The sequence below is a fragment of the Brachionichthys hirsutus genome, chromosome 3 (assembly GCF_040956055.1).
Source record: "Brachionichthys hirsutus isolate HB-005 chromosome 3, CSIRO-AGI_Bhir_v1, whole genome shotgun sequence".
Classification (NCBI taxonomy): Eukaryota; Metazoa; Chordata; class Actinopteri; order Lophiiformes; family Brachionichthyidae; genus Brachionichthys; species Brachionichthys hirsutus.
In genome coordinates, this window is record NC_090899.1 from 16,475,294 (window position 1) to 16,497,415 (window position 22,122).

Here is a 22,122-nt window from a genome sequence, read left to right on the forward strand (position 1 = left end):
TTGAAACTACTACTCAAGCATTCAAAAAAATCCAAAACACATAAGTGTCATTAAGTAAACTGAGATTGTAACTATTATCAAAAAATATATATGTAAATGAATATCGCTGAACTCTTTTACTGTACCCAGTGAAAATAAAACGTCCTGACACCGCCTCGCCAGCAGGGGGCGACGCTGTGTAAAACGTATGAGAGCACACTCCCAAGCGCGAAGAAGGTTCTGTTCCGAGCGAGCGAGCTAGCGGGCCATTTCCTCTGAAACATTGACCTTTATTCGTTCCAGGACGTCCTTCCCCACCTCGTCTCTGGAAACGGAGTTCAGCCGAGTCTTTACCGCGAGATCAAAGCTCGCCATTAGCGCTAAAGCGGCCCCAGACATGGCTGAGAATCAAGGTGAGTGTGCTAGCGCTAGCTCGGTGGCTAGTCGTGGTCGCGCTATCCGAGCTTCCCGCTGACACCGAGTCGTTTCGGATGATGTTTGTTAACAAAGGCGCAGCAGAGTCCCGGCGCTTTGGGCGAGTTCCGCACCGAGCTAGCGGGGGTCCGGCTGGGAATCAGTGCTAGCGGCCGTCGGTTCATTTGACATCATTTAATTGGTTTTATAATAATAATGAACGTCATAATTCCAAATCCATTTAATATCCCACGAAGACCTGTCGACATTATTTTAAATATGGAAACATAATCAACCCCCTGGAGGGACGATGTGTCTCGGCTGGCCTGGGAACGCCTCGGATCCCTCCCGGAACAGCTGGAGGGATCCGAGGCGAGGCAAGTCGGGCATCCCTGCTGAGACGTTGCCCCCCGGCCCCGGCCCCGGCCCCGGCCCCGAACCCGGACCCGGACCCGGACCCGGCCCCGGCCCCGGCCCCGGCCCCGGACCCGGCCCCGGCCCCGGCCCCGGCCCCGGCCCCGGCCCCGGACCCGGCCCCGGCCCCGGCCCCGGACCCGGACCCGCATCGCGGTGGGAGGTGGGCGGACGGTCAAGCGGTCTGCTGGCGGGTCCCGTCTAATGTCTGCAGCGTCACTGGCTGCGTTTACTGGACAACATTGATTAAATCTGATCAGAGTTCGGAGTAGAATTATGATCGGATGCACTGTGTCCATGGCCCCGAAATATTGATCCGGAGTACATTATTTTGAAATGCGCAATTTTTTACCAAATATACCGGAAATAGTAGAAGAGGACTTCCGTTGTAAACAAAACATGGCTCCGCCCCTTTCTGCTTGAAACGTCAGCGTTATTTTAGCGCGTTTTCCCGTTTGCGTTGTTACGTTCCTCCTTTAATGTCTCCGGTAACGTGTTTGTCTCAGATACTGACCGGTTCTGACTTTCGCTCGCTCTGCTTCAGCTAGCTTCCGGGAATAGCATTAGCGCGTTTAGCTGACGTCACAGACATGCGCAGTAGGGACGACTTGTACCGGAACATCGGAATAAGTGTTTTCATGCGCCCTGACCGGATCATCAATCGGTATAAAGCACCCCTCTCGATCGGGTCAGACTAATCCGATTTGGGCGTGCACATGCAGCATTTTTATTCCGATCAGGATGTTAATCTGATTAAACGTGTCCATGTAAACGCTCCGAGGATACACAAAGTGTGAGCTGTGTGTGCGGAGGCAACATGTTACCTTTTCACTACACACTCGTGTACCATTTACACACACTATATTCCTATGAAATTGTTCGTCTGTGTTTTCTGCTGTGATCTGAAATGATGAGATATTTTTTGATGTCATCCTGGGTTTCTACGGAAACCGACGACTGTCACTTTGTGCAGTCTGGACCAGTATTCGGTGACGGAGACATTTCATACCATTTTAATTTGCTCTATATATTGAACGTGCTGGTTTGAGCTTTCGAGCCTTGTTGTGGGGGCAGCGGTTTGAGCAGGGGGGGTCCAGGTACTTCTGAGGGGATGTGATGCTCCAGCGGATCCTCCCAGATGGACGCCTGGAGCGCCTCCCTTGGACCAGATCCCTGAGCCTCTCCCGGGTGTCTGGCCTGCTCTCCTTATCGCTTCCTCTGCGGCCCTGCAGAGGGAGCGTGTTCGAGGAGAGAAGCGTAGCCGGAGCAGTAAGCGCCGTCCCCGCGGCGCGGGGGCGTGGCCATCACTGGGTGAAGAACGTCATCTTGTTTTGATTCTCTTCTTTCAGAACTCGCCAATCCGAAGCGCGACAGCCAATCATCCCCTGGAGCGACGAGCAGAGAGAAAGAAGTGGCAGCCAGTGCCTACGAAGCCTTCCTGGTACCGCAGTACTTTTATGTCCTAAATACTCACACTGATTATCTGCTGTACACCGGTGGGACCCACCGAGGGCCTGTGTTTCTAAGGATTATTGAAAACGTGAAGAGGGGCGGAGCTCGTCCTTGGCGGACTGGTTTCACGCCTCATGTTGGTTGTCTGGTCCGGTCCGTTGGGCCGTGTGCGGACGCTACCGGCGTCATGGGTTTGACCCGTTCCTGAGCCCAAACTAGTTTAAATGAACGTAAACCTGATCTCCAGAAATATAGAAAAGTACAGCACAGTACAGTTACACATTAAAACTAGAAAAGTACTCAGAGAGCACAGACCTCGTCCCCCTCCTAACCGATCTGGATCAGCACCAGAAGGTTCCAGATGGTTTTATTCACCAACATGAAGAGTCAAAGCCAATCAGAGTTTATGTATTTTTAACTGATTCAAATGAAATATGTTTTACTGGCTCCATTCTGGATCCGATCCGGATGAAGTTCGGTGGTGAGATAAAGACGCCCCCCCCCCCCCCCTACATGACTGTGGTGCAGGAGGAGAGGAGGAGCAGGAATTAGGCTTCTTAGCAGTTTAACTTTGGTGGGAGCCATAATGAGGCACGGTGGCGGAGTGGGTAGCGCTGTCACCAAATGGGCTTCTGGGAGGGATCCCTGTCTGTATATTGTCTGCGTGTGATTTCTCCAGGTTCCTCCCACGTCACTCCAAAATGATCAGTATTGTGTGTGTGGCTCCGCCTCTCGCCCACAGTCAGCTGGGATTGGCTGGAGCAACACCCGTGACCCGCAAGGGTTAGGGTTAAACGTGCTTCAAAGGCACAGCGATGCCTGGGGCCACATGTTCGCCCCCCGAGTCCAAATGTAGCTTCCATTGTGCACGTGCACACTGTCCATTGTGCACGTGCGCATTGTCCATTGCGCACGTGCACACTGTCCATTGTGCACGTGCGCTTGGCCGAGCCACTGCGCTGCTTTTGATGCTCCCAAGCGGAGGTGAATCGAGCCGTTGTGTCTCAGGTGGGGAAGTACGACGAGTCTCTGAAGCAGCTCGAGGCTCTGCAGGAGCTCAACAAGGACGACTACAAGATCAGCATGAACAAGGCCGTGGTCCAGTTCTACAGGTCCGGCCAGACGACCACAGGCGGCCTGAAGCAGGCCCTGGTGGCCATGAAGAACCAGGTGGGTGCTGGGAGGCCGGTCGCCGTCCCGCCGCGCTGCATGCTGGGTCTCATCACGCGTCCCTTCTGTGTCCAGGTTCACACGTCAGCCGACGTCGATGGCTTGGATGACGTGGAGAATAGTTTGTTGTCCTATAATCAGGCCATCGTCCACTATCACATGCGCCAGTTCTCCGACGCCGTCGCCATCGCGGAGCGGCTCTACCAGTTCCTGGAGCCGTTCGGTACGTTGAGTAGAGTACACAGGTTCCTCTCAGTACCCGTAAGATGGAATCCATCTCAGTGATCAATACTCGGCGTATTTCCCTGCACAGCTGTACCAGTAGTTTGTGAAGCAGTCGACCTGCAGGGGAATGAGGAGGCGTGCTGAGCTGCATCCAGAAGTGCCGTGTGCCGTTTCCTGCTGTTAATCAATATTTCATTCATGCTGTCAAAGTGTCCATACGTCAAACGCAGAGCTCCGGTTTTGGGGACTTTTAATTGACCAGGAACAAAAGTTAGGTCCCAGGGTTTATGGGACTGGACTAGGGACGTCCATGTGTCTCTGCAGGCGTTCAGGGACACATGGATGTCTCTGCAGGCGTTCAGGGACACATGGATGTGTCTCTGCAGGCGTTCAGGGACACATGGATGTCTCTGCAGGCGTTCAGGGACACATGGATGTGTCTCTGCAGGCGTTCAGGGACACATGGATGTCTCTGCAGGCGTTCAGGGACACATGGATGTGTCTCTGCAGGCGTTCAGGGACACATGGATGTCTCTGCAGGCGTTCAGGGACACATGGATGTGTCTCTGCAGGCGTTCAGGGACACATGGATGTCTCTGCAGGCGTTCAGGGACACATGGATGTGTCTCTGCAGGTGTTCAGGGACACATGGATGCTCTGTCCACTCTGGAGTTTGGCCTGGAATCATTTCCTCATTTGTCCTAGAAGAGAAGTTTGCGCTGGCTGTCTGCTTCCTGCTGGTGGATTTGTACCTGCTCACCTTCCGTCCAGAGAAAGCCGTCCATCTGCTGGCTGTGCTGGACAAGCTGTCTGTGCAAGGAAGCAATAAGAACGGCAAAGGAGAGGTACCTCGCAGCACCACACCGGCGAGAACACCTAGCCTAGATCCAGCACGAGACTCTCATCGGTCTGGAGAGTCTGATTCAAACGTGCTGAATGGTTCCAGCATCAGGAGCTTTAATTTCACTGTTTGGTGATTCGTGTTAATTATTCAAGCTGCTTCAACTGTAAAAGAATGTTTACTCTCAGGAAACACTAATAATCTCTGAGCTTTATGCTCTGCCTGATTCCACCCAGAACAACAATTGGAACAAAGATGGCTCAAGCCAGAGGTCAGAGTTCACAGCAGTGATGGAGGCGGCCAAATCAAAGATGCACCAGGTGAGAGCGTGAGAGCAGTGAGAGCAGTGAGAGCGTGGGTTCTTCGGGGTGCTCTCTGCTCACTGCCTGACGCTTGTTGTTGCAGTACAAGGTGAGAGCCTACATCCAGATGAAATCCTCCAAGGCCTGCAAAAGGGAGATCAAGTCTGTGATGAACACGGCAGGCAATGTGAGTAGACTGCGAGTGCTGCTCCGTGAGGTGGGGGCGGGTTGGGGCTTTTCTCGCATCAGCCCGAGACGCTGGGGTCCCCGTTGGGCGATTGGGGGTCCCCTTTACACCAAATGCCTGATGAGTGGCTTTTCAGAGCCTCTCCTCTTCTGCATCTCCCTGACCCGTGTTTCCTGTCTCACCCATCAGTCCGCACCTTCCCTCTTTCTCAAGAGTAACTTTGAGTATCTGAGAGGGAACTATCGTAAAGCAGTGAAGCTGTTGAACAGCTCCAACATCGCAGAGCATCCTGGACCAATCAAGACAGGTGAAAACCGCTGTGCTCCGAAATATCGATGTTCTACCGGCATCCGAACGCCAGACGGCGAGTTCTGATTCTGTTCAAACCGTCCGTCCTGCGCGGCTGATCCCCACGCCCAGCTGCTCACGCCTGGCGTTTTATAATGTCCAATTAAGGTACACGTAAGGGTGTGGGTTTCAATTTCAGATTAGGAGAGCGAGGCCGAATAATTAAGAACTTGTCATCGTACTTGTGTCACTTCACAAACTTTACTCACAAAACTGTGTTGTTGTTTTAAGCGAGTCACTTCTAATGTAAAATAGAATTTACTGCCAGAGTTTGCGAGTTTATTGATTTTGAGTTGACACAAAAGCGCTTCTATTTGAATGACTGCAGTTATTACTGTTTAAGTGATGAAGTGCGTTGAAACGGAGACACGAAGGCAGGCAGGTAAGAGGCCAATCAGAAGGCAGGCAGGTAAGAGGCCAATCAGAAGGCAGGCAGGTAAGAGGCCAATCAGAAGGCAGGCAGCATCTACACCAGCGTGCGTGTTCAGACCGCTGAAAGAACCAGGTACTGATGAGATCATGTAGTCCATATACAAGTACCCCCCGGCCCGGCTGATGCAGGCTTGCCTCCAGATGGGGGCTCGTGCTCACCTCTGGCTTTTACAGGTGCACGTTGACGTATTGTGCGTTTGTCTTTGTTCCGTTTAGGTGAATGTGTTCGGTGTATGTTTTGGAACAATCTGGGCTGCATCCATTTTGCAATGGGAAAACATAATCTCGGCGTTTTCTACTTCAAGAAGGCCCTGCAAGAGAATGAGCACACCTGTGCACAGCTGGGGGACTGCAGCAACGGTAAGTGTGGCTCGCAGTAACACCTGCTACTTGACTAGGGTCAAAGGCCGTGCCTCACCTGCTGTCATGCCAAAACACTGATTCAATTTATCCACTTTGTACTCAAAAGTTAGTTTCCATTTCATTCCAACAGTTTGAGGTTAAAACGTGTGTATTGTGTCTCTGTATGCGCTGTGTACTAGAGTAGTACTGCTACAGTCGTCCCTCTGTCACGGATGTGACGTCCCAGGCGTTCCGTCAGAGGTGAAAACCCCCCAAGTAGTGACGCCCTATTTGTGTATTTTAACCTTTAGAGCCCTCCCTGCTCTGTTACCAGCCCACCTACTCTTTTCCACACTACTACAAATACTACAAATAATAACCGTATACAGTAGTCCCTCATTTTCCGCAGGGGTTACGTTCCAAAAACAACCCGCAATAAGTGAAATCCGCAATGTAGTAATTTTTATTTTTTTTACAATTATTATACATGTACATAAATGTTTTAAGGCTGTAAAACCCCTCACCACACACTGGTAGATGACGCCCCGTAGGTGACGCCCCATAGGTGACGCCCCATAGGTGACGCCCCATAGGTGACGCCCCATAGGTGACGCCCCATAGGTGACGCCCCATAGGTGACGCCCCATAGGTGACGCCCCATAGGTGACGCCCCATAGATGATAGATGACGCCCCATAGATGACGCCCCATAGGTGACGCCCCATAGGTGACGCCCCATAGGTGACGCCCCATAGATGACGCCCCATAGATGACGCCCCATAGGTGACGCCCCATAGGTGACGCCCCATAGGTGACGCCCCATAGATGATAGATGACGCCCCATAGATGACGCCCCATAGGTGACGCCCCATAGATGACGCCCCATAGGTGACGCCCCATAGGTGACGCCCCATAGGTGACGCCCCATAGGTGACGCCCCATAGGTGACGCCCCATAGGTGACGCCCCATAGATGATAGATGACGCCCCATAGATGACCTGATGTTTCATGCAGCGTCCACATTGAATGAAGCTGCTTCTGAAGGGGTATTGCGTGTCTCCAATGGTAACAGATGTATTTCCTCTGTGTCAAACAGCAGCTAAGAGGTTCACTGGTATCCCCATGTGTGCTCTCCTGGCCAACAAGCGCTATGAGCTGCTGTATAACTGCGGCATTCAGCTGCTGCACATCGGCCGGCCTCTGGCGGCGTTTGAGTGTCTGATGGAGGCGGTACAAGTTTACCATTCCAACCCTCGGCTGTGGCTGCGGCTTGCGGAGTGCTGCGTCTCTGCCAACAAGGGGGTAGGACTAACGGATGTACCGTATTTTCACACCCATAGGACGCGCCTAAAAGTCTTAGATTTTTTTCAAAATGTGCCGCGCGTCCATTGGTCCGCGCGGCCTATTTGTTGTTGTAAGGCGGACTCAGTCAGGCGCCTCGCGGAGTGATACGTACCGAGGCGCTTCACCATAGTAAACTATTATGGCGTGCTGACAGAAGTGGCTGCCGAGGCTGTCGGTCCCGCAGCAGAACACGGGAACAGAGCAGCGGAGAGAGAATCCAGCGTTAATGAATCCATGGAGGAAGAGGAGGAAGCAAGAAGAAGACCTGCAGCAACTCGGCTCCTGCGATCGGCGACTCCGTGCGCGGCGATCTCACCGATACGGTCTAAACCGGAGTGAAGCTAGCTAACGGGCTAACTAGCAAGCTAGTTTATCGTCATCATCCCCGGTGGATTAACCAAAGAACTCCAACCGTTCAACGTTAAACTGCGGGCTGCGTGGGAGCGCTGGGGACAGAAGGAGAACACAGTTCCACTCAGAGTGGAAGGCAGCGCAGCGCCACCGTTTGACTGGATTGTAGCCGCTTCGGCTAACTGTCTGCTAGCATTGTTGTTCGCTTCATTTCCGAGGCGCCGCACAGCGCGAAAAGAGACTCTGACAGTGAAGAAAGAGGCCGGCACGTTTGACGGAGATCTAGCGCAGCTGTTCACTACAGAAACAGAGGATGAGGACTTTGATGGGTTTGATTAATGACTCTGTTTTGCTCCGGCTCTATTTTTTAAAACGCGCACTAGTATACTTGTTTGATTGATGATGATTAAAGATGTGAGTACCAAACTCAGTTTTGCTCCTGCTTTATTTTGCGCACCTATCATGCCGGCGCCTTTTGATCCGCGCGCCCTTTGTACGTTTGAAATACCGAAAAATCAGCTGTTAATGAGACTGCGGCGAATCACCAGGTGCGTCATAAGGTCGTGAAAATACGGTAAATCCTACCCTGAGTGCTGCTTTGTTTCTTCCCTGGGTTTTCTTCTTCAATTGCAGGAATGTGGCGTCACATTTTAAAGATGCTTGTTTGTTTCCAGGGGTCGGAGCAGGAGAGCAAAGGTCTACCTTGTAAAAAAGGCATCGTTCAGTCTGTTGTTGGGCAGGGGTACCATCGTAAGATCATTCTGGCGTCCCAGTCCACCCAGAACACGATCTACAGGTCAGTGTAGCCCTGCATCCTGACCTGCGTGGGCAGCAGAGGGCAGTCACTGTTTTTATTAACGCTTCGTCAATGTTTTCTCCTCAAATCATAGTTTGGCATCTCTCAATCACAGAATGAAACCATGTTGGGTAGGTCTTGCTGCCGAACGTATCCCAGCAGCGAGCACCACTTCACCTGGTCGTGGTCACGTTATATCTGATGAAGATGATGAGCCGCAAAAAACGCAAAAGGAAAAGCATGTTTATGCCACTCTGGGAAACTAGAACTTAAACACAGAGCGTGGAGAGTGAACAAACAGTCCAAGTGAGAGAAAGGAAACGAATATTAATGTGCACTAGGGATGTCCTGATCAGGTTTGTCTTGCCTCCGAGTCATTTGATTTTGAGCCGATAGAGTCCAGATCCGATACTTCTACAATAAAAAGTTTTTTTATTAGAGACGAGTGAAGGAACGGATCCAGCATGTCCCGTATTTTTTATTTTATCATCTTATTTCAACATTTAACTCTTAATCAGAGCACTCCTGTGGAGTAGCTTGAACACCTCAATCACCAGGTTGTTCTCGTCCACTTCAGAATGCTTCCACAGCGACGAGCTTCAAGGTGCTAGCGTGCTTAGCCAGCATCCCTAACATGCACACACATTCATCGGGGCTCCACCGCTCTTAGCTTTCTCCTTTCCTTTCTTTGGCTCTCCTCTCCATCTCGCCACAGGAGAGCTGCAGTTGGGAATTACATCCAGCTCATCTCCACTGAGCTTCACACACTTGGCTCAGCCCTCGTTTTCGTGGGAAAATTCACTTTGTAAAGAGTTCGAGGGCAGCTAAAAGACAACAGGGAGACAATATGTCAATGCTCGCTCTGTCTTTCTCCCCGCCTGTTAGTCCCAACTACTGGAGGCAGCAAAGAACTTCACCTCCAGCTCTTCTTTGTTCTCAAGCAGAATAACATTTACATTAAAAGTCATCCATTCATACAGTTGTCTGCCTGCCTATTGTGGGGTTCCAGAGGAGTTCGTTTAATTCCTGGACTCGGGACACCTGAGACCGGTTTGGCACGCCAACCGGAGCAGGACTATGTGCTCCGTGATTTTTCTGTTTGTTCAATAATTAATTCTCCATTCAAGGATCAAATTGGGAAATGGGATTATCATCCCAGACTAAAAACAAAGTTGAAGTCAAATTGTAATACAAAAGCAGCTTGTTTGAAACCAGCGTAGTCTGCTTGTCAATGAAGCTGAAGGAGACTGCTTTTAACTTCATTTGTGCGCGCGCTCCTTTTGCACGGTCCCGCTGCTGGTGCTCTTCTCACCGTCACGCTTGTGTCCGCAGTGAGGGCCAGTCGGCAGCGATCCCCGTAGCCAGCATGGAGTTTGCAGCCATCTGCCTAAGGAACGCGCTGCTGCTGCTTCCAGAGCACCACCAACAAGAAGCCCCGGCGGAGAACTGCCCCAAGGGCAGTCAGTCCGGGGCCACGGAAACGGCCAGTGACACCAGTGACGCCTGCAGGTCTCACACACACAGCAAATGCACACACACACAGCAGACTTGTGCACGTGCTGCTTTATTCCACAAACCAGAATATCTCGATGAGGCGACATGTTTGGGGACGGATTTGTAGAGATATTGTCAGAACAAATTTCTTTATTCAGTGACGCGTTCTGTCAGTAGCAAAACCTTGTATGTAACTATGTGATCGTCTACTACCAGTTAGCATAGCATTAACTGTGTCGGTACGGGGGGGGGGGGGCTGGTCCGGTTTTATGGTAATTCATCAAGTAGTTGATGGAAGTGTTTTGTTCAGGAGCCTTTATCTCGCATGACCCAGTGGCTTTTAAACGTAACCAGTTTAGATTAGGACACAGGAAAAAAGGTGACCGTTTGGTCCGACAGATGCTGCAGATTCTCCGTCCTTTGTCTCAGAAAATTAAGCAGCAAAGACGCCAGAGGGCAGCGCTTACATGCTACATTCTGGATTAGCATGTCAGGCATCTAAAGGTCACGTCCACGTCAACACCGGAGTTCAATTGATGCTTGTTTATACTGCTCAGCTGCTTCGGGTTTTGTGTCAAAAAACCTGCAACTGTCCAATTTTCATAATACAAAAACCGTAATCATCATCACAAAGTAAAACAAGATATCAACGAGTGACCTGGTGCAAAATAACGAACCCCTTCAGTGCCAAGTGTAGGAACGCACGTCCTCTGTGCTGTAGGAACGCACGTCCTCTGTGCTGTAGGAACGCACGTCCTCTGTGCTGTAGGAACGCACGTCCTCTGTGCTGTAGGAACGCACGTCCTCTGTGCTGTAGGAACGCACTTCCTCTGTGCCGTAGGAACGCACTTCCTCTGTGCCGTAGGAACGCACTTCCTCTATGCCGAAGGAACGCACTTCCTCTGTGCTGTAGGAACGCACGTCCTCTGTGCCGTAGGAACGCACTTCCTCTGTGCCGTAGGAACGCACTTCCTCTGTGCTGTAGGAACGCACGTCCTCTGTGCTGTAGGAACGCACGTCCTCTGTGCTGTAGGAACGCACGTCCTCTGTGCTGTAGGAACGCACGTCCTCTGTGCTGTAGGAACGCACTTCCTCTGTGCTGTAGGAACGCACGTCCTCTGTGCTGTAGGAACGCACGTCCTCTGTGCTGTAGGAACGCACGTCCTCTGTGCTGTAGGAACGCACGTCCTCTGTGCCGTAGGAACGCACTTCCTCTGTGCCGTAGGAACGCACTTCCTCTGTGCTGTAGGAACGCACTTCCTCTGTGCCGTAGGAACGCACTTCCTCTGTGCCGTAGGAACGCACTTCCTCTGTGCTGTAGGAACGCACGTCCTCTGTGCTGTAGGAACGCACGTCCTCTGTGCTGTAGGAACGCACGTCCTCTGTGCTGTAGGAACGCACTTCCTCTGTGCTGTAGGAACGCACTTCCTCTGTGCTGTAGGAACGCACGTCCTCTGTGCCGTAGGAACGCACGTCCTCTGTGCTGTAGGAACGCACTTCCTCTGTGCTGTAGGAACGCACTTCCTCTGTGCCGTAGGAACGCACTTCCTCTGTGCCGTAGGAACGCACTTCCTCTGTGCTGTAGGAACGCACGTCCTCTGTGCTGTAGGAACGCACGTCCTCTGTGCTGTAGGAACGCACGTCCTCTGTGCTGTAGGAACGCACGTCCTCTATGCCGTAGGAACGCACTTCCTCTGTGCTGTAGGAACGCACGTCCTCTGTGCCGTAGGAACGCACGTCCTCTGTGCCGTAGGAACGCACTTCCTCTGTGCCGTAGGAACGCACTTCCTCTATGCTGTAGGAACGCACTTCCTCTGTGCTGTAGGAACGCACTTCCTCTATGCTGTAGGAACGCACTTCCTCTGTGCCGTAGGAACGCACTTCCTCTATGCTGTAGGAACGCACTTCCTCTGTGCTGTAGGAACGCACTTCCTCTATGCTGTAGGAACGCACTTCCTCTATGCTGTAGGAACGCACGTCCTCTGTGCTGTAGGAACGCACGTCCTCTGTGCTGTAGGAACGCACTTCCTCTATGCTGTAGGAACGCACTTCCTCTGTGCTGTAGGAACGCACGTCCTCTGTGCTGTAGGAACGCACGTCCTCTGTGCTGTAGGAACGCACGTCCTCTGTGCTGTAGGAACGCACTTCCTCTATGCCGTAGGAACGCACGTCCTCTGCTGTAGGAACGCACGTCCTCTGTGCTGTAGGAACGCACGTCCTCTGTGCTGTAGGAACGCACGTCCTCTGTGCCGTAGGAACGCACGTCCTCTGTGCCGTAGGAACGCACGTCCTCTGTGCTGTAGGAACGCACGTCCTCTGTGCCGTAGGAACGCACGTCCTCTGTGCCGTAGGAACGCACTTCCTCTGTGCTGTAGGAACGCACGTCCTCTGTGCCGTAGGAACGCACGTCCTCTGTGCCGTAGGAACGCACGTCCTCTGTGCCGTAGGAACGCACTTCCTCTATGCCGTAGGAACGCACGTCCTCTGTGCTGTAGGAACGCACGTCCTCTGTGCTGTAGGAACGCACGTCCTCTGTGCTGTAGGAACGCACGTCCTCTGTGCCGTAGGAACGCACTTCCTCTATGCCGTAGGAACGCACTTCCTCTATGCTGTAGGAACGCACTTCCTCTATGCTGTAGGAACGCACTTCCTCTATGCTGTAGGAACGCACTTCCTCTATGCTGTAGGAACGCACTTCCTCTGTGCTGTAGGAACGCACGTCCTCTGTGCTGTAGGAACGCACTTCCTCTGTGCTGTAGGAACGCACGTCCTCTGTGCTGTAGGAACGCACTTCCTCTATGCTGTAGGAACGCACTTCCTCTATGCCGTAGGAACGCACGTCCTCTGTGCCGTAGGAACGCACGTCCTCTGTGCTGTAGGAACGCACTTCCTCTGTGCCGTAGGAACGCACGTCCTCTGTGCCGTAGGAACGCACGTCCTCTGTGCTGTAGGAACGCACGTCCTCTGTGCTGTAGGAACGCACGTCCTCTGTGCTGTAGGAACGCACGTCCTCTGTGCTGTAGGAACGCACTTCCTCTGTGCCGTAGGAACGCACTTCCTCTGTGCCGTAGGAACGCACTTCCTCTGTGCCGTAGGAACGCACTTCCTCTGTGCCGTAGGAACGCACGTCCTCTGTGCCGTAGGAACGCACTTCCTCTATGCCGTAGGAACGCACGTCCTCTGTGCCGTAGGAACGCACGTCCTCTGTGCCGTAGGAACGCACTTCCTCTGTGCCGTAGGAACGCACTTCCTCTGTGCCGTAGGAACGCACTTCCTCTGTGCCGTAGGAACGCACGTCCTCTGTGCCGTAGGAACGCACGTCCTCTGTGCCGTAGGAACGCACTTCCTCTGTGCCGTAGGAACGCACTTCCTCTATGCCGTAGGAACGCACTTCCTCTATGCCGTAGGAACGCACTTCCTCTATGCCGAAGGAACGCACTTCCTCTATGCCGTAGGAACGCACTTCCTCTATGCCGTAGGAACGCACTTCCTCTATGCCGTAGGAACGCACTTCCTCTATGCCGTAGGAACGCACTTCCTCTATGCCGTAGGAACGCACTTCCTCTATGCCGTAGGAACGCACTTCCTCTATGCCGGAGGAACGCACTTCCTCTATGCCGTAGGAACGCACTTCCTCTATGCCGAAGGAACGCACTTCCTCTATGCCGAAGGAACGCACTTCCTCTATGCCGTAGGAACGCACTTCCTCTATGCCGTAGGAACGCACTTCCTCTATGCCGAAGGAACGCACTTCCTCTATGCCAGGCATGGGCAAACCCAGGCCCGGGGGCCATATGCGGCCCGTTGGTCTTTTTAATCCGGCCCGCCAAACTTGTCCAAATTATATTACATTAAATAAAATTGTATTATAATTAAACCTCATTCATTTGACCTTTTCCCTGTAATGCTACCTGTAAAAGGCCAAATCCTTTAATGCAATAGCTTTCATGTGTCATTTATATTAGCTCACACAAACACTCCATCCATCTGTTCCTGGTCCGGCCCCTCTGTCAAATTTTAGAACCTATTGTGGCCCGCGAGTCAAAAAGTTTGCCCAGCCCTGCTATATGCCGTAGGAACGCACTTCCTCTATGCCGAAGGAACGCACTTCCTCTATGCCGAAGGAACGCACTTCCTCTATGCCGTAGGAACGCACTTCCTCTATGCCGAAGGAACGCACTTCCTCTATGCCGAAGGAACGCACTTCCTCTATGCCGTAGGAACGCACTTCCACTGCTGAACCCTCCGACGTTCGGCAGCGCTCGGGTCCTCGCCTGCATGACTTCACCATCATCATCATCTTCTTCCACTGCCGAATCGGTTGCTTTCTTTGTAGTACGCCCTACGACAGGGGTCGGGAACCTTTTTGACTAAGAGAGCCATGAAAGCAAAATATTTGGACATTTATTTCAGTGAGAGCCATATAATATATTTTAAGCGCGGATTCAACTAAATGTCAGTATAAGCGGTAAGCAGGTAATAAACTAGTATAATAAGCCTCTGAACGTTACGGACTAACGTGAGCGGAGCCCAGAAAGCAGAGAACAGAGACGGTGCGATGGTTGAATTGATCATTTACACCTGGAGCTGCACACAGGACGAGGGGGGGCTGGAGCCCAACGTAATAATACACAGCCGAGAGAAAACCAAAAAGCAAGTGATGCCCTCTTGAAGCAAACGCAGGGCCCCGTCTTTTTCACACGTTTATTCCAAAAGAAGGTCCCAGGTAAGAATACATTAAAATAGTAGTAATCTGGAATTAAGGTGGAGCCAAACAAAGTCCACTCTGCCACCGTGCACACAGCTGGCCACGCCCACCCCTAATGGCGGGATGACGGCCTACTTTTAAAGTGGCAGCCCAGGCTCAGGGCGTAACCGTGACAGCGTGCTTCCGCTCTGTGATTTTTCACAATAAAATGCAACACAAGCTCTACTAACAGACGGCGACCGGCTGGTGCCGCAAAGAAAACGGAACATAAGATCCAGACAAAGCGAACAAGTTACTCACAACAAAAAACACGACACACGACAAAACTTTTTATTTATTTTTTATCTGAGCGCGAGCCATATGCGATCATCAAAAGAGCCATATATGGCTCGCGAGCCATAGGTTCCCGACCCCTGCTCTACGAGTACGTTGCTTCACGTGTCAGATGGCGTGTGCGTCGCCACAGTTTGCCATTAGACGGTAAATCTGCTGCACCTTCGCCGTGCCCAACGCGCTTTTATTCACCCATTCACACTCCAGTGGGTTTCTGCTCCCATGCAAGGCAAGCTGCCAGACCCACTGGTTCAATTTGGGACAAGGACACTTTGACATATAGACAGTCAGAGCTGGGACTCGAACCACTGACCTACTGATGACTGGACGACCAACTGAGCCACGGCCGCCCTCCAAACGTAAAGTTTCTAAGAGATGGAAGACTTGTCTTTGCTGGATTCAATAAATGTGTCTAAAGTAAACATTGTACCTCAATATACAGTTGATACAGTATAAGTTCTGAAGTTGTGTTTTGTGTGTTCTTGTAGTGGGAAAGGGCAGGAGGCCGATAAGTTTTTGTCTGCAGCTCCATCATCTCCTCTCCGAAAGCAGGAGGTAGAGAACCTGAGGTCAGAAGACGTCTCCTGGAATGCCCTTTCTCTTTCTCTCTCGCTCAGTTCAATGGTAGCTGGAGAAGCAGCAATCCGTGCGTTGCACTAACCGGTCATGTGACTGCTCTGCAGGTGCTCCATCTTGGCCTGCAGTGCGTATGTGGCGTTGGCACTGGGAGACAATTTGATGGCTTTAAATCACGCAGAGAAGCTGCTCCATCAAACCAAGCTGTCCGGATCCCTCAAGTAGGTGCAGGCTGACCCACGGTCAGGTGGACCTTGTCTGCACGCAGTCACTGAGAGGTCTGTGTTCAGGTTTCTGGGTCACCTCTACGCTGCCGAAGCCCTGATCTCATTGGACAGGATATCAGACGCCATCGCTCACCTCAACCCAGAGAATGTAAGCGACGTGTCGGTTGGAGTGTTGACCAACGAGCAAGACCAAGGTACGGACGCTCCGCTTGCGACCGCCTGGTGTGGGCTTTGGTCTTGTTTTGTCAATGGTTGCTTTGTTTTGCCCAACAGGGTCTGACAAAGGAGATGAGCCTGTTGAGTCTTGTGAGTTGAACTGAAGCTCAACGGGGGTGTCGCTGGTCATTGCAGTCCAGGAAAGGTCTGGTATTCACAAACCCATTCCCGTGTTTCCAGCAGGGAGGCACGCTCTCACGTGTTACCCCAGCAGTGTCACATCAGCTCGGACAATGATGCTCTTCAACTTGGGCAGTGCCTACTGCTTGAGGAGCGAGTACGACAAAGCTCGCAAGTGCCTCCATCAGGTAGGACTTGTGTAACGAGATCCCGGTTCCTCTAACCCAGTGGTTCTCATAGTGGGGCGGTGTCAGGGAACATGCTTTTCTTGCCCTACGAGATTAAAGTGTACCGTATTGGCCCGATTATAACACGCTGTCTTTTGCATTGAAATTAGGCTGGAAAAAGTGGGGACTTATAATATTCGGGGTCTAGACATTATACCCATTCAGAACGCTAGATGGCGCCAGATATCGTTACGGCGAATGGTGAATTTCACACCGCAGGCCAAAGCAAACGCCTGTCATTATTTTATTGTGATGTTTTTCCTTATTCATATGTTGTGAGATGTGTCAACAGTAGCATGTATTACAGTACAAGTACAGTCAACTGTAGCATGTATTACAGTACAAGTACAGTAAACAGTAGCATGTATTACAGTACTAGTACAGTAAACAGTAGCATGTATTACAGTACTGGTACAGTAAACTGTAGCATGTATTACAGTACAAGTACAGTAAACAGTAGCATGTATTACAGTACTAGTACAGTCAACTGTAGCATGTATTACAGTACAAGTACAGTAAACAGTAGCATGTATTACAGTACTAGTACAGTAAACAGTAGCATGTATTACAGTACTGGTACAGTAAACTGTAGCATCTATTACAGTACTAGTACAGTAAACAGTAGCATGCATTACAGTACAAGTACAGTCAACTGTAGCATGTATTACAGTACAAGTACAGTCAACTGTAGCATGTATTACAGTACAAGTACAGTCAACAGTAGCATGTATTACAGTACTAGTACAGTCAACCGTAGCATGTATTACAGTACTAGTACAGTCAACTGTAGCATGTATTACAGTACAAGTACAGTCAACTGTAGCATGTATTACAGTACAAGTACAGTAAACTAGCATGTATTACAGTACTAGTACAGTAAACAGTAGCATGTATTACAGTACTAGTACAGTCAACTGTAGCATGTATTACAGTACTAGTACAGTCAACAGTAGCATGTATTACAGTACTAGTACAGTCAACTGTAGCATGTATTACAGTACAAGTACAGTAAACTGTAGCATGTGTTACAGTACTAGTACAGTCAACTGTAGCATGTATTACAGTACAAGTACAGTCAACTGTAGCATGTATTACAGTACTAGTACAGTAAACAGTAGCATGTATTACAGTACTAGTACAGTCAACTGTAGCATGTATTACAGTACTAGTACAGTAAACAGTAGCATGTATTACAGTACTAGTACAGTCAACTGTAGCATGTATTACAGTACTGGTACAGTCAACTGTAGCATGTATTACAGTACAAGTACAGTCGCACAGTAGCATGTATTACAGTACTGGTACAGTCAACTGTAGCATGTATTACAGTACTGGTACAGTCAACTGTAGCATGTATTACAGTACAGGTACAGTCAAACAGTAGCATGTATTACAGTACTAGTACAGTCAACTGTAGCATGTATTACAGTACTAGTACAGTCAACTGTAGCACGTATTACAGTACTAGTACAGTAAACTGTAGCACGTATTACAGTACAAGTACAGTAAACAGTAGCATGTATTACAGTACTAGTACAGTCAACTGTAGCATGTATTACAGTACTAGTACAGTAAACAGTAGCATGTATTACAGTACAAGTACAAACAACTGTAGCATGTATTACAGTACTGGTACAGTAAACAGTAGCATGTATTACAGTACAAGTACAGTCAACTGTAGCATGTATTACAGTACAAGTACAGTCAAACAGTAGCATGCATTACAGTACTGGTACAGTAAACAGTAGCATGTATTACAGTACTAGTACAGTAAACAGTAGCATGTATTACAGTACTAGTACAGTCAACTGTAGCATGTATTACAGTACTGGTACAGTCAACTGTAGCATGTATTACAGTACTAGTACAGTAAACAGTAGCATGTATTACAGTACTGGTACAGTAAACTGTAGCATGTATTACAGTACTGGTACAGTAAACTGTAGCATGTATTACAGTACTAGTACAGTAAACAGTAGCATGTATTACAGTACTAGTACAGTAAACTGTAGCATGTATTACAGTACTAGTACAGTAAACTGTAGCATGTATTACAGTACTAGTACAGTAAACTGTAGCATGTATTACAGTACTGGTACAGTAAACAGTAGCATGTATTACAGTACTGGTACAGTCAACTGTAGCATGTATTACAGTACTAGTACAGTAAACAGTAGCATGTATTACAGTACAAGTACAGTAAACAGTAGCATGTATTACAGTACTGGTACAGTAAACAGTAGCATGTATTACAGTACAAGTACAGTCAACTGTAGCATGTATTACAGTACTGGTACAGTAAACAGTAGCATGTATTACAGTACTAGTACAGTAAACAGTAGCATGTATTACAGTACTAGTACAGTCAACTGTAGCATGTATTACAGTACTGGTACAGTCAACTGTAGCATGTATTACAGTACTGGTACAGTAAACAGTAGCATGTATTACAGTACTAGTACAGTAAACAGTAGCATGTATTACAGTACTAGTACAGTCAACTGTAGCATGTATTACAGTACTGGTACAGTCAACTGTAGCATGTATTACAGTAGCATGTATTACAGTACTGGTACAGTAAACTGTAGCATGTATTACAGTACTAGTACAGTAAACAGTAGCATGTATTACAGTACTAGTACAGTAAACTGTAGCATGTATTACAGTACTAGTACAGTAAACTGTAGCATGTATTACAGTACTAGTACAGTAAACAGTAGCATGTATTACAGTACTGGTACAGTAAACTGTAGCATGTATTACAGTACTGGTACAGTAAACAGTAGCATGTATTACAGTACTGGTACAGTAAACTGTAGCATGTATTACAGTACTAGTACAGTAAACTGTAGCATGTATTACAGTACTGGTACAGTAAACTGTAGCATGTATTACAGTACTAGTACAGTAAACTGTAGCATGTATTACAGTACTGGTACAGTAAACTGTAGCATGTATTACAGTACTAGTACAGTAAACTGTAGCATGTATTACAGTACTAGTACAGTAAACTGTAGCATGTATTACAGTACTGGTACAGTAAACTGTAGCATGTATTACAGTACTAGTACAGTAAACAGTAGCATGTATTACAGTACTGGTACAGTAAACTGTAGCATGTATTACAGTACTAGTACAGTAAACAGTAGCATGTATTACAGTACTGGTACAGTAAACTGTAGCATGTATTACAGTACTAGTACAGTAAACTGTAGCATGTATTACAGTACTGGTACAGTAAACTGTAGCATGTATTACAGTACTAGTACAGTAAACTGTAGCATGTATTACAGTACTGGTACAGTAAACTGTAGCATGTATTACAGTACTAGTACAGTAAACAGTAGCATGTATTACAGTACTAGTACAGTAAACTGTAGCATGTATTACAGTACTAGTACAGTAAACAGTAGCATGTATTACAGTACTAGTACAGTAAACAGTAGCATGTATTACAGTACTGGTACAGTAAACTGTAGCATGTATTACAGTACTGGTACAGTAAACAGTAGCATGTATTACAGTACTGGTACAGTAAACTGTAGCATGTATTACAGTACTAGTACAGTAAACTGTAGCATGTATTACAGTACTAGTACAGTAAACAGTAGCATGTATTACAGTACTGGTACAGTAAACTGTAGCATGTATTACAGTACTAGTACAGTAAACAGTAGCATGTATTACAGTACTGGTACAGTAAACTGTAGCATGTATTACAGTACTAGTACAGTAAACTGTAGCATGTATTACAGTACTAGTACAGTAAACTGTAGCATGTATTACAGTACTGGTACAGTAAACTGTAGCATGTATTACAGTACTAGTACAGTAAACAGTAGCATGTATTACAGTACTGGTACAGTAAACTGTAGCATGTATTACAGTACTAGTACAGTAAACAGTAGCATGTATTACAGTACTGGTACAGTAAACTGTAGCATGTATTACAGTACTAGTACAGTAAACTGTAGCATGTATTACAGTACTGGTACAGTAAACTGTAGCATGTATTACAGTACTAGTACAGTAAACAGTAGCATGTATTACAGTACTGGTACAGTAAACTGTAGCATGTATTACAGTACTAGTACAGTAAACAGTAGCATGTATTACAGTACTAGTACAGTAAACAGTAGCATGTATTACAGTACTGGTACAGTAAACTGTAGCATGTATTACAGTACTAGTACAGTAAACAGTAGCATGTATTACAGTACTGGTACAGTAAACTGTAGCATGTATTACAGTACTGGTACAGTAAACAGTAGCATGTATTACAGTACTAGTACAGTAAACAGTAGCATGTATTACAGTACTGGTACAGTAAACAGTAGCATGTATTACAGTACTGGTACAGTAAACTGTAGCATGTATTACAGTACTAGTACAGTAAACAGTAGCATGTCTCAGAGGAGCGTTTCTAAACAGCCCTTCCGGTCTTGTTTCCCTTCGTACGTTATTCGTGGATCGACGTAGGATAACAATAACAATAATAACAATAATAACAATAATAACAATAATAACAATAAGTCCTCTTCACAAGGACTTATTGTTTTCATCGAATTCCCTTCTAACCAAATGAGCTCTGAGCAAACGATTGGATGTGGCCCGGCTGCCTGTCTAAAGGTCCCGGCTGGCATTGGGTGCGCTTCCTTCACCAGCGTCTCCCTCTGACAGGCAGCCTGCATGCTGAGCACCAAGGACGTTCCCCCGGAGGCCATCCTGCTGGGCGTCTACCTGGAGCTGCAGAATGGTCAGCTCTCCACCAGACACACAGATCTCTTCTTTGGGCTTAATTAAGAAATGTTCAGCCACAGTGTGGTGACGCCGTGGCGACGGGATGAATGAATGTTGCTGATGGAAAGGTCTTGTTTATAGGTGACAAACACTTTTAACTTTTTAACTCATGAAATCTGCCTCCAACGGCCAATAACTGTAAAAAGATCAAGTGAGTTTCTCAGACCTGTTGAATAAGTGAATCATTGATGAACCTTCTTTAACGGCTGATCCTCTGGCTCCGCCTCCTCAGGAAACACCCAGCTGGCCCTGCAGATCATCAAACGGAACCAGCTTCTGCCCGTTGCGTTCCAGAGAGTCTCCCCAGACTCACGCAAGAAGCCCGTCCAGCCGCCCCCCTCCTTCACACAAGTTCAGCGCAAATGAGCTTCCACAGGCGCCGCTGGTGGTGCCACGCCTCCGGCCGGGGTCCAGCTGTGATGCTGAGAGGACCCTCAGCTGACTGACTTTTTATATCCACTCCATTAGCGTTCTGTCTCAACAGTGGGAATAAATTCTACTTGCCGGTACTGTCTGCTGCGTGATTCTAGAGTATTAACGGTACGCGTCATGCCACCATGAGTGCAGTAGAGGTACTTACGATGTTTCTCAGGAGTAGCTTAGCTCACATAGAGCTCGATACAAGCATCCCTGAGTCTGAGCTTTGTTGTGGTCTGAAATCAATCGACCGATGATCAGCTACTGACGACGTTTCCAAACAGTCGTGATGGAAGTACTTCAGTCCTTGAGCTGATTGTGTCTCTGCTGTAGGGACAGATAGACCAGGAAGCAGGGGCGGAGCTACGAGGGGGCGCACAGAGATTAGATTCAGATATGATTTGCTTT

At 48.7% G+C, this 22,122-nt stretch overlaps 1 protein-coding gene across 1 annotated transcript; it reads left to right on the plus strand.

The window, feature by feature from the left end:
* Nucleotides 1-242: 242 nt before the first annotated feature.
* Nucleotides 243-21,798, plus strand: cnot10 (CCR4-NOT transcription complex, subunit 10). The gene is made up of 19 exons (XM_068756070.1): nt 243-392; nt 2,157-2,248; nt 3,268-3,429; nt 3,505-3,652; nt 4,360-4,499; nt 4,732-4,815; nt 4,901-4,984; nt 5,174-5,291; nt 5,981-6,124; nt 7,202-7,407; nt 8,475-8,596; nt 9,929-10,105; nt 15,620-15,700; nt 15,815-15,928; nt 15,998-16,128; nt 16,208-16,240; nt 16,331-16,458; nt 21,178-21,253; nt 21,530-21,798. Exons 1-19 carry the CDS (start codon nt 377-379, stop codon nt 21,661-21,663), a joined length of 2,190 nt encoding a protein of 729 aa, XP_068612171.1. The 5' UTR covers nt 243-376; the 3' UTR covers nt 21,664-21,798.
* The last annotated feature ends 324 nt before the right edge of the window (nt 21,799-22,122 follow it).